The sequence below is a fragment of the Drosophila tropicalis genome, unplaced genomic scaffold, assembly GCF_018151085.1.
Source record: "Drosophila tropicalis isolate 14030-0801.00 unplaced genomic scaffold, ASM1815108v1 contig_805, whole genome shotgun sequence".
Lineage (NCBI taxonomy): Eukaryota > Metazoa > Arthropoda > Insecta > Diptera > Drosophilidae > Drosophila > Drosophila tropicalis.
The window spans coordinates 1,483,543-1,498,387 of record NW_027173295.1 but is presented as its reverse complement, the minus strand read 5'-3'; the positions used below and the strand labels follow the sequence as shown (position 1 = coordinate 1,498,387).

General features: G+C 35.9%; 2 protein-coding genes across 3 annotated transcripts; both read right to left on the bottom strand.

Moving 5' to 3' along the window:
* Positions 1-379: 379 nt before the first annotated feature.
* Galphaf (G protein alpha subunit f) lies at positions 380-9,718 on the bottom strand. Of its 2 annotated transcripts, none has more exons than XM_068293839.1 (5): positions 9,547-9,718; positions 2,382-2,594; positions 2,141-2,309; positions 1,412-1,509; positions 380-1,328 (listed from the first exon to the last, which is right to left on the bottom strand). In XM_068293839.1, exons 1-5 carry the CDS (start codon positions 9,567-9,569, stop codon positions 629-631), a joined length of 1,203 nt encoding a protein of 400 aa, XP_068149940.1. In that variant the 5' UTR covers positions 9,570-9,718; the 3' UTR covers positions 380-628. The 2 variants fall into 2 exon arrangements, with proteins under 2 accessions (XP_068149940.1, XP_068149941.1); XM_068293840.1 differs by lacking the exon at positions 9,547-9,718 and adding an exon at positions 5,242-5,615.
* A 3,735-nt stretch (positions 9,719-13,453) lies between these two features.
* zetaCOP (COPI coat complex subunit zeta) lies at positions 13,454-14,779 on the bottom strand. The gene is made up of 4 exons (XM_068293787.1): positions 14,684-14,779; positions 14,251-14,618; positions 14,034-14,124; positions 13,454-13,631 (listed from the first exon to the last, which is right to left on the bottom strand). Exons 1-4 carry the CDS (start codon positions 14,699-14,701, stop codon positions 13,584-13,586), a joined length of 525 nt encoding a protein of 174 aa, XP_068149888.1. The 5' UTR covers positions 14,702-14,779; the 3' UTR covers positions 13,454-13,583.
* Positions 14,780-14,845: the final 66 nt, after the last annotated feature.

The window sequence follows — 14,845 nt, the reverse complement described above, 5'->3', positions numbered from 1 at the left end:
TTTTGCTTTGCCAAAAAGAACATTTTCGCTCTGCAAAAATGAGTAACTATGGGCGACGCATGATATTCGCCCCTTCATAAAAACTGTTTTCGCCGAATTTCGCTTTCAACCAGGTTCGAAACCACGACTTATTGACAACTTTTCGATACCGCGCAATTTAAAATTTGAATCAGTTTATTTATTAAGAAAAAACTGTAATTCAGACGAAAGCGTAAAATGTGGGTTCATTGCTGTTTATCCAGACAATTTACAAAAAGAAAACAGGGCAACTTGAAACTTGCAGATCGATTTAACTCAGTTTCATAGGAAACGAGAAGTTTACTTTCATGGAGTACGTATTATTGATTCATTTATAAAGAAAAAAAGTTTCAGAACAACATTTTTGCTATTTCCATTCCTTTGTTTTCTGGGGTTTTGGGTGTTTGTTTTATTAACTTAACGATTAGTTGCATAGCATATGTATACATATACATACGTACATATAGAATAATAATGAGAATGATATCTGATCAGAGTTTTAATGAGAATATATGCAATTCGGACATAAGAACTACTTAGCATCTAATTCATATACGGTTAGATCACAGTTTGGGGTATTTTCTTTTTTTTTGATTTTGGAAATCTCGAACTAATATAGGGCCATGCCCGAGACATTTTCGGATAGTATCATCTGCTGGACATCGCTAAACACATCACGAATGCATCGTGTATCTGTGGCAACTGTGAAATGATAATAGCATTCCCTCTCCGTTGAGCTGTAGTCCGTTTGATTCCTTGAATTCCGCTTAAACGGCTCCTGGGTGATATCCACCATCTTTTGTTTTATAAACATTTTCGTCCAATCGCTCTCATCAAATAAATTATTTTGCTGGCGACGACTCTGGAACTCCTCAAATTCGGGAAAATAGTCAACAATATGCTTGCCGGCACGAATTTTCCGTTCCATAATGTCATACTTGTTGAGGAAGACAATTAAACCGGCAGAGGATAGGAAACGATTTTGCCAAACGGCGCGAAACAATTTCAGGGCCTCCTGCAAACGATTCTGGGTGGGATCTTCGCGTAAATTCTGATCGAATTCGCTGCACGAGATGAGAAAAAGTACAGCCTGTATGCCCTCAAAGACTTGAATCCATTTATTTCTCTGATCCCGCTGGCCGCCAACATCGTACATACGGAATTCCTGATCGCCACCACCCAAACTCTTGGGCAATGGGACACGGAATGTGATCTGTGATATGCCAGTTGTAATTTTCCGACTGTGCAAAATATCCTCAGTGCTGGGTATGTAATCCATATCGCTGATTCTCACAAAATTATCCAGAAAACTAATGAAAATAAAAAGAGATAGACAATCATTTAGTAACTTTGTATGTTTCGGGGGTCGATGTGATTTCAAGTCTAAACTTACTATTTGGCACTATCCAGCAGGGGAAACTCATTTGAACGATTATAGCATGAACGTATGCCCACATCATTCCATAGGGCCATGACATGATCACAGTATTCCTGTAAATAGAAGAGATTATATTATCAGTTAGCCAAATGTTTTTATGTTTTCTGACTTATTTTGAATATTACTCATAAAGATTTCATGAATGAATGAAACAAAGTTATATCTTATCGCCCGCCACTGACTACAATGAATCACTCTAGTAAGACTAAGTATAATATTAAGGTAAGGAGGAAAGTTCACACACTAGTGACGAAAGTGCATAGTTGGTTTTATTTTTTTGCAAATCTTTCAGAGCAAAGTATGTAGATACGAAATGCCTTAACTCAAACCTCCTAAACACACTTGTTTAGGAAAGTTTTTGGTTGTTGTTGCTGTTGTTCTGTTTTTGTGTTCTTTAGAACATCCAATCAATCAAAGATAAGCACAAACCACGATCAATTGATCTGACTGACTGAATGACTGACTGAGTGACTGACTGGCTGGCTACATATAGCGCACACGATTTCTGACGCAAAGCCTCAAGTATTTCAAAGTCATTTATATTTTTTTCCTTTTCCTAACTGCGACAGCAAAAAAATGGCTTTACGCTTAAGTGCATAGTTTTTTTTTTTTGTCTTTCGTTTTTGTTTTCTTTGGATAAGATATAGACTTCTAATGCAGAGTTCCTGTCACGCCTTGCCTTACCTCACTCATGTAGTCGGGGGCCAATGAGTCCAGGGATAGAATATAGTCGGCACTTCGTTCGCTACTCCGGCTGCCAAAGCTAATACCCAATAAGGTCATTTGTCGCACCAGTTGTATAATGGAATCATGGATGTTCTGATAGATTTCAGGAATCTTTTCACGTCTTTCACTGCAAGAGAATGAAATGTGTAAGCATTTGCCACTCGAACATTAAGTTGGACATTTTAAAATGTGTACTTACTCATCAGTAAATCCATTGATATGCAATATTCTCATCTGTTTGATAATTGTCGTCTTGCCCGATTCGGCTGTGCCCAGTAGGAGAATCTTAACTGGCATATCCGTGTTATTCTTTTGCATATCCTTCATCATATGATGACGCACCACTTCGAGTTCTTCCTGCTGCATGGGTCTTGTTGTTTGTTTTGGCTGTTGGCGCAAACAGCGCAAAAGTCTGCAAAGAAAACAATACAACAAAAAAAAAAAACCGGGTTAGAAAGAAAAGCAAATTTACTTAAAAAAAACAAAACTTCTGACTTCTAAGGAAAAATGCGACATTGTCTCAAAGAGAGAGAGCGAGAGATGCCTTTGCCTTGGCATCTATATATAGAAATGTGCAAATGTTTGCATACAACTCTAACCAAAGATACGATGTTGTTATGTTTAATTAAAATCACACACCACCGAAACCGCCAACGCCAACGCAATAGATAAAACCGCAGAAAAGTTCAACCTTGGTGGCTGGAAGATCGAAGAGAGAGAGAGGGTCCCAGCCTTTGGGCTATTACAAATACTACCCCATACGCACACCAATAAAAGAAAAAAATTACTAATAAAACATACTGTCTGGCTGGCCTGGTCTGATTTGGTCTGAATTGGTCTGGTCGGGTCTGGTCTATCTGACGCAGTGTCGGCAAAATGTTACAACATCATTTACCCTTCCTCCCATTGAAGTACAAACTTTAATTAAAGCATTAACATTACTATATAAAGGTGCAAATATGTAGGACGACAGATACCAAATCAATGCCGAAGAGATATACATACAGTTAGCGGTAGTAGCTTTTAGATGGCCTAGATAATGAACTAGTTACCACGGTCCACGTTATTTATAGATCATCTTACGTAGTCTCACACAATATATTGCATACTTTAGGGCCCATCTGTCTCATCCTATTGGGAACTCATATGGATCGTCTTTAAGATATTCCCATAATAATAATCCATAATTGATAAGACTTGCAATAGCTTTTATCGTATGTTAGTATATGGAAAATTTTTCATATGACCCTAAATACCAGACTAACCAGACTTTAGACTGCAATACATATTTGGTATATAGGTATATATCGGGATTTTTATTGATCCGATCTGATATCAATTTGTTAAAGAAAGCAAAGCGAGTGGGCAGGGCGCCTTGCCTGCAATTTAAATTTTTTTTTATTTTACAACGGGGGCAATTCTAATTGGGCGATTGCCAAAAACTCGTGCTCCTTGCAAGAGAGTGAGACTTGAAAGTCTTATCAGAATATTTTGGGCGCCCGCCACTCAAGATATGGGGGTAAAATAACCGAAACCTTATCAGAACTGAGGCATCGTTAATTGGCGGCGCTCACTCGTTAACTTCGGATTCTCTCTCTTTCTCTCTCTCTCTCTCTGTAATTTTGCCCAACTGAGTGGGTGTAAAAAAAATGATGATGAAACCTGAATTATGAATTATGTACTATTTCTATGAATTTGGTTTTACAATTTCATTTTTTTCAATTTTGGGGGGAACTTTGGCAGGGCTTGTCTTTGAATAACCATAACCTACCACGGATGGAAAGGTAACATTTATGGAGCACGTACATAGATCAATGAGTCAGTGAAATTTCCTTTTCAATTATGTGCGTGCATTATTATCGTCAATTTCCTTAACTAAATCTTGATTTTAACTGCCCTCTTCGTCACCCTGGTCAAACCCCCATATACAGGCATATATATACATATGTATTGTTATTGATATTGCCATCATTGCCATGATTATGACCGTTTTACAAGAAAATAAATACCCGGCAGTCGTTGACCTCCATTTGGCGCTTAGTCTTGGCAACACAATTTCAATTTCAATCAAGGAAGGCCTGTAAAAATACAGTAACTCATTTTTTTTTTGTAATTTTTTTAATGGCTAAAAACAAATAAACAAATTTACAACACATTGTATTTAGTTGCCGACTTTTGGATGGACAGGTGCTTGCTAATCTAAACAAATAACCATAAAGCAATATAATTTATTCAGGCAAGAAGTAATTAACTATAGCCCGTGACTAATTTGTTATACCATGCGATATTTAGAGAAGCCAAGGAGCCAAAGTTATGGGCTTAAATCGGGAAATGAGTTTTGAAAAGGTCAATCGAATATTATCATCCAAATTGTGTGTGTGTGTGTGGGTGTATTACTGATACTGATATTGTATACAAAAAGAAAAAACAAAAACCAGTCGAAACAGAATTGTTTGAATCGTCGTTGTCAAGCGTTTTAACTTATCATGCTGATTTGAAGTCTTAACCTAATACCAATACTTGGGTAATTTCATTTTTTGTTTTAGTTTTTGTGTTGTTTTCTGAAGGGTTTTGTTGTGAAAGAAACGTTTTTGGCCACCCAAAACATGTGAAAAAGTAATGATTTCTTTTAACAATTTCATCCACATTCTCCTTGGAAAATCTAATTGGAATGTCACTATGAGTAATTTGATTTGGAGTTGTAAATGGGAATTGTATAAAGAGCCATTCTGATTTTAAGTATAGATCCAAATTCTTTAGTCCCTAGTCGTTATTTTCATTATAGAAGGACAATATATTTAACTAGTCCAAAGGCTTTAAGCTCAACATATTAAGACATAAAAGAGTAGCCAGGGTCATGGATCGGCTATACCCAACCTGGCCTAATGTTAAATGTTAAAAGATCAGTTTTTGGTTTGAATAGAAACGACTCTAAGAATAAGTTTCTCAATTGCTTTTGTTCATACATATTTATGTTTCGACTTTTTGTTAAAGAAATCAAGTGTTTCGAATCGATTTCTGGGATTAGATAGTATTATTCACAATCTAGTTGGACTAACCTTAATTTCATTTTTTCTATTGTTTTATCAATTTTGGTGGTTTTAAGTAGAAAATTGTGTGATTTCTGCAAATATTGTTGTAATTTGCTTTAATATTAGTTCACTGCACTGTGGAATCCTAGCGATAAATATGAATGCTTGAAATTCCTTTAGTTTATTGACAGTTCTTGGGTTATATTGTTTGATATTTGTTGAGCACTTGAGTTCTGATTTCACTTCTTTTACTGCTTTTTGCAATAATAATATCCATTTGCTTTATGTATGAGAAAAAAACAACAAAAAAACAAAAATGTGTTGTGGTATATATATGTATATATATATATAGGGAGGATCCGTTGATTGGGGATCGTTGATCTTTAACCGGCGACACGTCTAACACCGTTTTATGGTCTCACAACACTGAAAGTCACAGCTAACGGAACATTTTCTTAAATATCAGTTAGCCCCCCAACCAAAAAAGTGACACACTAGAGATAGCCCCCAAAAACGAACGAGACAGCGAGCGAGAGAGCAAAAACAAAAAAAAAGAGAGAAGAGAGTAAAAGAGTTGAGAGCGGGAGACTGAGCGCCAGCACTTGAATGGCACAAAGAGTACAATGGGGAAAGGCAGCGTGAGAGAGAGAGAGAGAGGTAGGGAGGGAGGTACAGAGGACTAATCTCGAATCGTTTGTTAATTGCTTGTACGGGTGTTCAAAGTAAGAATACAATGATAAGATAACAAATCAACCACACACGCACACGAACACGCACGTACAGGTGCTTGGCGTTGAATGAGAGTGAAAAGGCGACCCGAAGAATAGAGCGCTGAGAACCTCGAACCCCCGGACGAACGCCGGAACAACGAAATCACCATCTCACTCTGTACTCCCTCCAACCTCCAACCTCCAACCTCCAACCTGCCATCCTATCCCATATTAGTCAAAAAAGCTGCCAACTCATGAACCTGCCAATTTTGACATATCGAACCGCAAAAACAAAACTAAAGCAAAAACGACTAAAACTGAAAAGGAAACCTTTCGCTTTGACATTTTCAAGTGTGAACTGCCTGAGCGATGCCGCATTTTGTCCCACTGTTCCACTTTGCAATGGAATTGTACCTTGCACTACCTTGACAACAGACAAAAACACAGACAACAGGAGAAAAAGAGATAGATTGATAGTAATGCACTTGATAGACAGTTTTTTTTTGTTTGAGGATTACAGACAGATACAGAGATAGAGAGAGAGAGAGACAGCGCACACCCATCGCCCCCATATTGACACCTTGCCCAACCTTTCTATGGAAAAGAACTGGCCATTTAGCTAAACAGGAGACACCTGTTAATGGGCTGATTTTCATCTACTATTATCCCAGTGCACAGTGTGTTTGCACTCCAAACAAACAAACAACAAAACGAAGAAAAACAACAACAGCAAAAACACTTGACAGACTAGAGTCTAATTAAAATATGTATGTACCAGGCCCCTAAAACAGTCTACCCTGTGAGTGTAGGGCACATGCCCTCATCATATGCAAGCGAGCTTATCACTAGCCCTCCGATAGAGAGATATCTCGTCACCAGGCGCCTGGGGATTTGACCCACTCTCTGGGCTCATAAATTTGTTGGAGGCTTAAGTCGGCCCCGATACCATAATATTAGAAGGCCGCCACATAGCAACGTTTCGATACAATTTGATTTCAATCGATCGAGTTAATGGGAGATTCAATTGATTTCTCTTCCTTCTTGTTGTTGTTGTTGTCAAGCACAATTCAGGGTCGGTCCTTAAACCCTTTGCCCCATCGAGTTACCAAGTTCAATTCAATCTGTGTTATTCTGCGCAATGTCAATGTTGATTTCCCTTTCCCACTCGCCAATCGTCTTAAAGGCACTCATCATTTTGTTTATGTTCTTGAAACAATATTGAAAAACGTTGAACCACAACGAAACCATATATCATACCTGAATGTGCCTTAACAAAAAAAGAAAACAAGCGAGGGCCTGGCTAACCTCAGTCATGCCAATGTTTGTATACCCTTACAAGTTTTAACCCTTAACCCTTTCCCCTAACTACAGTTCATTCAACTGTCTATACCCATTTGATATAGCAATCCGATTTCAATCAGACATTATATGGACGAAGATGCTTGTGTTGTATATAGCTGACCAAAGGGTATAAAATTGGCAGGGGGCCGCTCAAAAATCGTCAAAGTCAAGCTAAAGTAAATTTATAACTTGTTGATAAAAGCTTCAAAGGGAATGACCTTTCTTTTGTCATTTTTGAAACGTGTCGATTATCCAAAAGAAAAAAAGTATGGGGATTGATTGATATTGATTAGTCAATCAAATTATGAAATAGCTTTCGTCCTTAAATGAACTCTATATAGATACAGTAGACGCTCACAATGTAGAAGAGAATTCTTTCTTGTTATGCAGTAATGCCTCACATTCACTTATAGATCTTGACTATTAATAACCATTTGTTTAAGATTGGTCAGATAAGAAGTGACCGACTTTTAAGAGTACCGATATGTCATTATATAAAAATCGTTGAATATACTATAGCACAATCGGTGACGGACTTATCTTAGTAGTCCCAGTAGGCCCATTCTTAGGCGTATAATACAGAAAAATCTAGATTGATTTGGAATCCATTGACTTGTCTACGATGCCAAAGGACCATTAAGTAGTATGCAGGCAGATCGAGTTTGTTTCCAAATTCGAATAAAACAGATAGAAGAGCCTTAAGGCTAGTTTTCCCAAAATAAGTATGTTCAGTCGTTAAATATAAATACTTGTCCTTAATTATGTATGTATCTCTGTCAAAAGTTGTTCTATTGCATTTAAAATTATAACACATATATTTGCTATCAGTATCTGTTAGCCTACCAAATTTCTTAAAAATTGAATGTGAAATAACCAAGTTATGTATGAAAAGGTTTAACATCAATCGCCGCCAAAGTGCTTGAGAAAGCCTGTGCATGCTGGGTCCTTTAAGGCCTTAAGTCCGGCACTGAGGAAAATACAAACTAATTAGTTTGTACTTACAATAAGATTCTTAATTAAATTATTTTTAATTGCAGACGTTAAACACACATTTAGAGCACCTGTTTTGAAGGATCCTTTCAATTTACACACACACACACACACACATACGAATATATGTATGTACTTGAGATCAGAGTCTACTATACCATTGATTACGACGATGTATTTGTTTTCGTTAAGGGCAGCAACGCTGCGTATACGTGATTTATCGATCAGCCTATAGAACCCTTAGCAGCTGGCATCTTGAAGTATTCTTGTTATGCACTAAAGTAGTGAATAAAGTAAATTTAAAGTACTTTGTCTGCCACTCAAAAGGTGATGCGACATAGCATATACTAACTAAGTAATACGTATTAAAGGCTACCTAAAATGGAATAATTAAGTGAAACTATTGAGTGGACATTACCTTGACAATAGGGAATATTTCTCTCTTTGATTGTGAACAATTTCACAATACTTTCTGTAAAAATTGTCACTCGTGTCGATTGAGTCAATGTTCTTTACAATATTTGACAATTTGGTTGGCATTGCTTGCCCATGCCCATTCTACATATGTATGTACATACATATATTACTTTATTCATTTATTATTTGCTTTGGGGTCTGGGCCGATTTAAGATCCTCACACTCGCACACACTTCACGTCACTTGAGTTCATTTATTTATTTCGTCTCCGTTCATGGGCATGTCGTCAAACAATTATTATCTATTTGCGAAAATTTTCCTAACCATTTAACAGAAAATCATAAAAAAGCAACAAAAACGAATAACCAGAAATGTGAACAATACTACATTTTATTAGGACTCAAAGCCCCCCCACCTACCGAAAAGTTGTTAGAGTCACTTGATTCACTAAGATAATGAATATTTAAAAAAATATTCTTGAGCTTTATGCTTAAGTCATTGTTCGAATACTCTATATATGTACATATGTATATGCAGTTTTCAGGAAGCTTCCATGTGTCCTTAGTATTGTCTGATAATCATAAAGTGACTGGTATATTCGATATTTCTTAGTCACAAGCAAATTAGTATTATACCATATAATATCTTATCGGACACGTAACTTGAATAGCATTTCATTCGAATTTAACTAATTGACACTCATCATTAAATGCCAAAGATCGTAAAACTAGAAAACAAAAAAAACAGTACACAAAATGTAATATCATTTTGTAGGAATTTTTGCATCGAATGCTTCTGGAATTTCAACAATTTCAACAATTTGTTTACCAGACACCACAAAACATCGAAATTCATTAGAAAATTGCATACAGACCTAAAAAACAAGTCGCCATTCATTTCCTGGTATCAGATTTTATTTTTCCGCCCCGCCTCCACCCACTCGATATGCCAGATGAGCCTTTTCCGTAAATCAGCAAAAAATCAAATCAGCACACAAAAACAGAATTAACCCGAACGAAAACAGAAAGAACAAAAAAAAAAAAAAAACAAAAAACCGAAACTAGAATGGAATCTCAAAATTCCACACGTAGATCGAACGAGACGGTGGGCGACACTAACTGAATGCTAAAACCAATAATCTATAACTCTCTAAAGCCCCACTCACCAAAACCAAAACCAAAACCAAGAACCATCAAAATAATAAAGAGAAGAGAAGAGGAGTCTAAGTGTTTGTGTGTGTGTGTGTACTTTTCTAAATACCAATAAACAAACAATTTATGTACATACATATATACACTAATACATGTGTTTATGTTATATAAATCAGATTTCGGAGGCGCAATCATAAATTTTATTTGCGATTTTGGATTGGGCAGGTGGGTGGGTGGGTGGTTAGGTGGTGTGGCGGTGGTCGGATCAATGGCGCTAATCACCAAATAAGTTATAGCACCTCAGCCAAATGAAAAAAACGAAAAGGTAATCGAGTAATTGATAATACCCACCTCTTACCTACCCTTACCCATACCCATACCTACATCTACCTGGTCTGGTCTCTGTGCCAACTCATTCCACTCACTTAGAAAAATGATATATATAAGTCGCCGGGCAAAATTTTGATAATTATCAAGTAAGTTGACAAAAAAAAACTTGCGATATAAAAACCTTTACAAAAGATTTCATTATTGATATCCCACATTTAAGTTGCAAGGACAAACGAAAAACAAGCAAAGTTTGCTAGAGTTTTTGAAATCCAAGCACCAGACTTGCTGAAGGTTTTCCATCCTAAGGATAGGGTGTTCTATGAGAAAAATGATAAAGGCTTTATAAGGACAGAAAGTAATCTAACATATAAATGATAAAGATCCTTTAATTTCAATCAAATTCAAGTCAGGTCATAAATTTCTAAGATATTCTTGAAAAAATTTAAATATTTTGTTCCAAAAACATCATTTGTTTCTTATGGGAATTTCTATAGGATTTTCATTGCTGACTTCAAAACTTAAAGTTTCAGTTTAGAATCTTTAAGAATTTCTTCGAGTGTTCGCTAAACGTGTCGCAAATCAAAATGAAAGAAGAAATACGCCCACAAAAAGAGAGAGAAAAACTACTAAATTAGTTAATGGCAACTGTACTTTATGACTTGGAGTGTGGATGTACACACACATTAATTAATTAGACAAGGTCGAGACTTCTTGCTTGAGGTTTACGCAATCACTTAATATAGGTCTTGAGTAGAAAGGTATGTGAGAAACGTGATTTAGACGCAGGCCAATCCATAAGTGTCAATATTTGTGATATTGTCACTTTATATTTTTGTTGGCAGGGAATTTTTTATCGTTGTTGTTGTTGTTGTTTTGGTTGATTGTGATGGATGTAGATGATGTGATCGGGCACGAGATAAACCCCTGCTTTTCCAACACCCAGCCGACTCCCTAATGCCCCCAATCCATGCTTCAGCTCCGTGCACCGTGCTCAAACTGAAGTCAACCTGTTCAGCTGCGTTGTGCTGTCTAATTCGACAACAAATAGCAGATAAACTCAACGCCGTAGAACTCTGGAGTAGTCCAAAAAAAAACACCACAAAAAAAAGGCGTGGGGGGTAAATGTACTATAACTTTATTATTACCTACTATTATGTCTCTTTTGTACTTTGTTTTTTTGGTTTTTTTTTGCAAATGTTGACAAGCATTTGATTAAAGAGCACGTTAATGGTTCATGGGAACATCGATGAGTAGTGGAAAACAAGTGAAAATCAATTTCGTGGTGAGCAGCATAGGAGGTCGTGGAATCGATGCGCAATATATTCTTCTTCTGTCCATCTATTTGAACTGCTCCGAAACGGGTGAATCCCCTCGACACCCCCATCCCCATCTCCATACTCCTCAATTCATGTTGATTGCTTTGTGTAACAACAATTGAACAACAACCGGCTAGATTATGGAATGCCATATAACTAAATCGTTTAAGCTCAAACGATCAATATTAATGTCATACTTACTTACTAAACAACTAACTACGAATATGTATGTACATGTGTATTAGTGGTTGGTAAAATTGGTTGGTTTTAAAAATTTTATTTAGTTTCTCGAGAGCAAATGCACTTGGAAGTATTCTTAACGGATCGAAAAACAACATGCTTGAGTAGTATATACATGTATGTGTGTATATATAATTCTATAATTAAAAACATTCATAAAGATGTTGAGATTAAGACCCATACATTAATCGATTTTTAATGATCTAGATTGTAAAAAGTAAAAAAAAAAATTGTATTGAAGTTCTTTAGCCCCGCTCTGTTCTCAAGTGTCTGGCCAACCCCTTGATCATTATGATAGGACCCGGACCCCTACACGTACTCACAGGGACCAACCACCCACCGAGTGTATGATAGAAATCGATTGGTTACGATCTTTGGCTTCCCAGCAGACGATCAATTCACGTGGCTATCGGTAGCATTTTCTTTTGTTTTTTATTGCTCTAGGATTTATTAATTATATTGCGACTCGTTTTCATAACTGCACGATTTTGCGTTTTTACTATAAAAATACATGTGTAGATATACACAGATATATGTAAGTATATATGCCAATAGATTTATACTGCGGCATTACAAAACTTTAATTGTGATTGCACAATTTGTTATCAGTTTCATAATTGTGATATTTACATTGGATTTGCTTTACTCAAGATGTAACTCGTTTTAGTTGATCGCAATTAAATAGGCGAACAATAACCATACATATGTATAAGGAATGGAATATACTCTTCAGATTGGCATAAAGATAAGCCCAATCAGTTAAGATTTCGTAGAAATTCGAAACGAAAAAAGGGGAAACCATATGTTAAATGAAACAATGATCATGTGATTAGAAGGAATGAATCGGCTTTTGACTAAACTAATCAATTTAATTAATTTTGAAAAATAATATCCGCCATAGAACTCTAATCACACAAAAAAGGAAATTACTTCAAACTACTTACAAATGAATATTTCCATAAATTGTAGCTAATCTGTAGCACTTTAGTTTTGAATAGATTTCAATATGAATAATTTATAATCTACATAGAAGTGTTTTTGAAAGTTTTCTAATTGAAAGTTGTTAATCAACTTATCGAGAGTGCGAGTTTCTACTAATGTCTATGTCTTGTGTCTCAGTTCTTAAAGTTAACAGTTTTCAATTGGTATATAAAGACATTATAATGCCAAAATATATGTCAGCTCAGAACAGATATAAGTTGTATACTAAATTTTCAATCAATTTCGTAAAGTTTAACAACATTCTCGTAATGTTTAGACAAAGAAGATCTGTATATGCCAAATCTGTATTGATAAGGCTATATCGTATATGTGTGTGTAAATTGTACAAGTGTTAAAAGTATGGAAGTTACACATATTGAAAAAGACAGAGACAGAAATACTAAACACTATCTACACGGGTTGTTTATTACATGTTAATGCACTTTTTTAGCTCAATATATTGATTTTAAAACACTTTTGAAAACAATGTTTCCTCGATCTTATCATATGGAGCATTTAAAGAGGATTGAATGATGTATGGCCTGACCAAAGGATAAACATTAAATTGGTTAAGAAGAATTTAATTCTTTTCTTTTTATAATATACATACAGTAAACTTTATTTTGTGGTTCGTTCTCAACTTCGGTAATTTACAATTTGTTAGTCTTATTTTTTTCTGTTTCTTTAAGTGTGAACGCCCTCCAAATAGACAAAAACAACAAAAAAAAAAAAGAGACAAAGAAATAAAGTAAACTAATTCTCATTCTAGTTAAATATACTCGTATATATATATATATGTATGTATAAATGTATATGTGGCATTATAATCTAGGCGGAAATAGTTTTTGGAAAATCGAATGTATTGCGACAACATCGGTGATTGCATCCGCTCCTCATTTTAGTATGGACCACTTCAATTGTTCACGCGCCGATTGTAGAACCTGCAAAAATAGATAACATACCAAGAACATATGTATATGTATATATATATATAGACCGAGAGATCGGTTTCAGTGATCAATTAAGCTAATGCAACTGACGATGTGACAAATGATAAAATCAAAAAATAACAAAACGAACTAAATTCATTTCTCATTTATTTGTACATTTTTGGAAGACAACAAACGAAAACAAAACGGGGATGAAAAAAAAGTTTAAATATAGAAGAACTTCATATACATTTACGTATGTATATATACTTTGTTCTGTTCTTGATCGAGAGCTTGACATACACATGTATATATATTATTGAGCACATTATTATTGTCAAAGAGCGAGAAGTGCTATGAAGAACTAAATGGATACGAGGACTACCAAAAGAGGCCATTTAAGGTGTTAGTTACCTGAGCCACAGTCTGTTCGGCAATGGGTATATCATCATTACGCAGATCAACTCTTTTCACCACCGACGATGGATCCGCATCCAAGATAATCCTAAAGGAAATGCACACATGCAACACATTGAATGGCAGAGAGGGAGAGAAAGAGAGAGAGAGAGAGAGAGAAAGATATGTAGCGAACGTCATCTTATTTGTTGCTCATATACATAGGCCAACTTACCCGCCATCACAGATCTCATCAAAGGCCAGCATGATGATCTCCAGGTTCTCCAAGACCAGACGTTTCTCCACATTTTTCTTGAGAATCAGGCTTATGGAGTCATATAGACAATTCAACACTGACAACAGAATTAACTCATTCTCGTAGGCACTGCCCATGACATAGAAGAAGAGATCGACATTGCTTTTGTAGACACAGGTGAGACCATCAAGCATAATGATTTCGGTGTTGGAACGATGTGTCTTATTGAACAGATTCTTTTCAAAGGCCTTCTGCTCTTTCAACGTGGACAGAATGTTTTTGTCATAATACTTGGCCAAGATGCGGTTGCCGTCATTATCCATAATACACATGCCCTTGATAATATCCTATGAAACGAATGTCATCAATTATCACTTAAGCTTGGGTTATTGTCAATTAATTCAATATTTACCATCATAAAACCATCCATTTTGTGTATTTTGGTTTTTAATTTATATTTTGCCTGCTAACACGTCACTAGCATAAGCCGACTTATCGACTTATCGACAATCGACTCATTTTGAGTAATGTAACATAGCTCTGTTAGTTTAACATTGTCCCTCACGATGCTCAT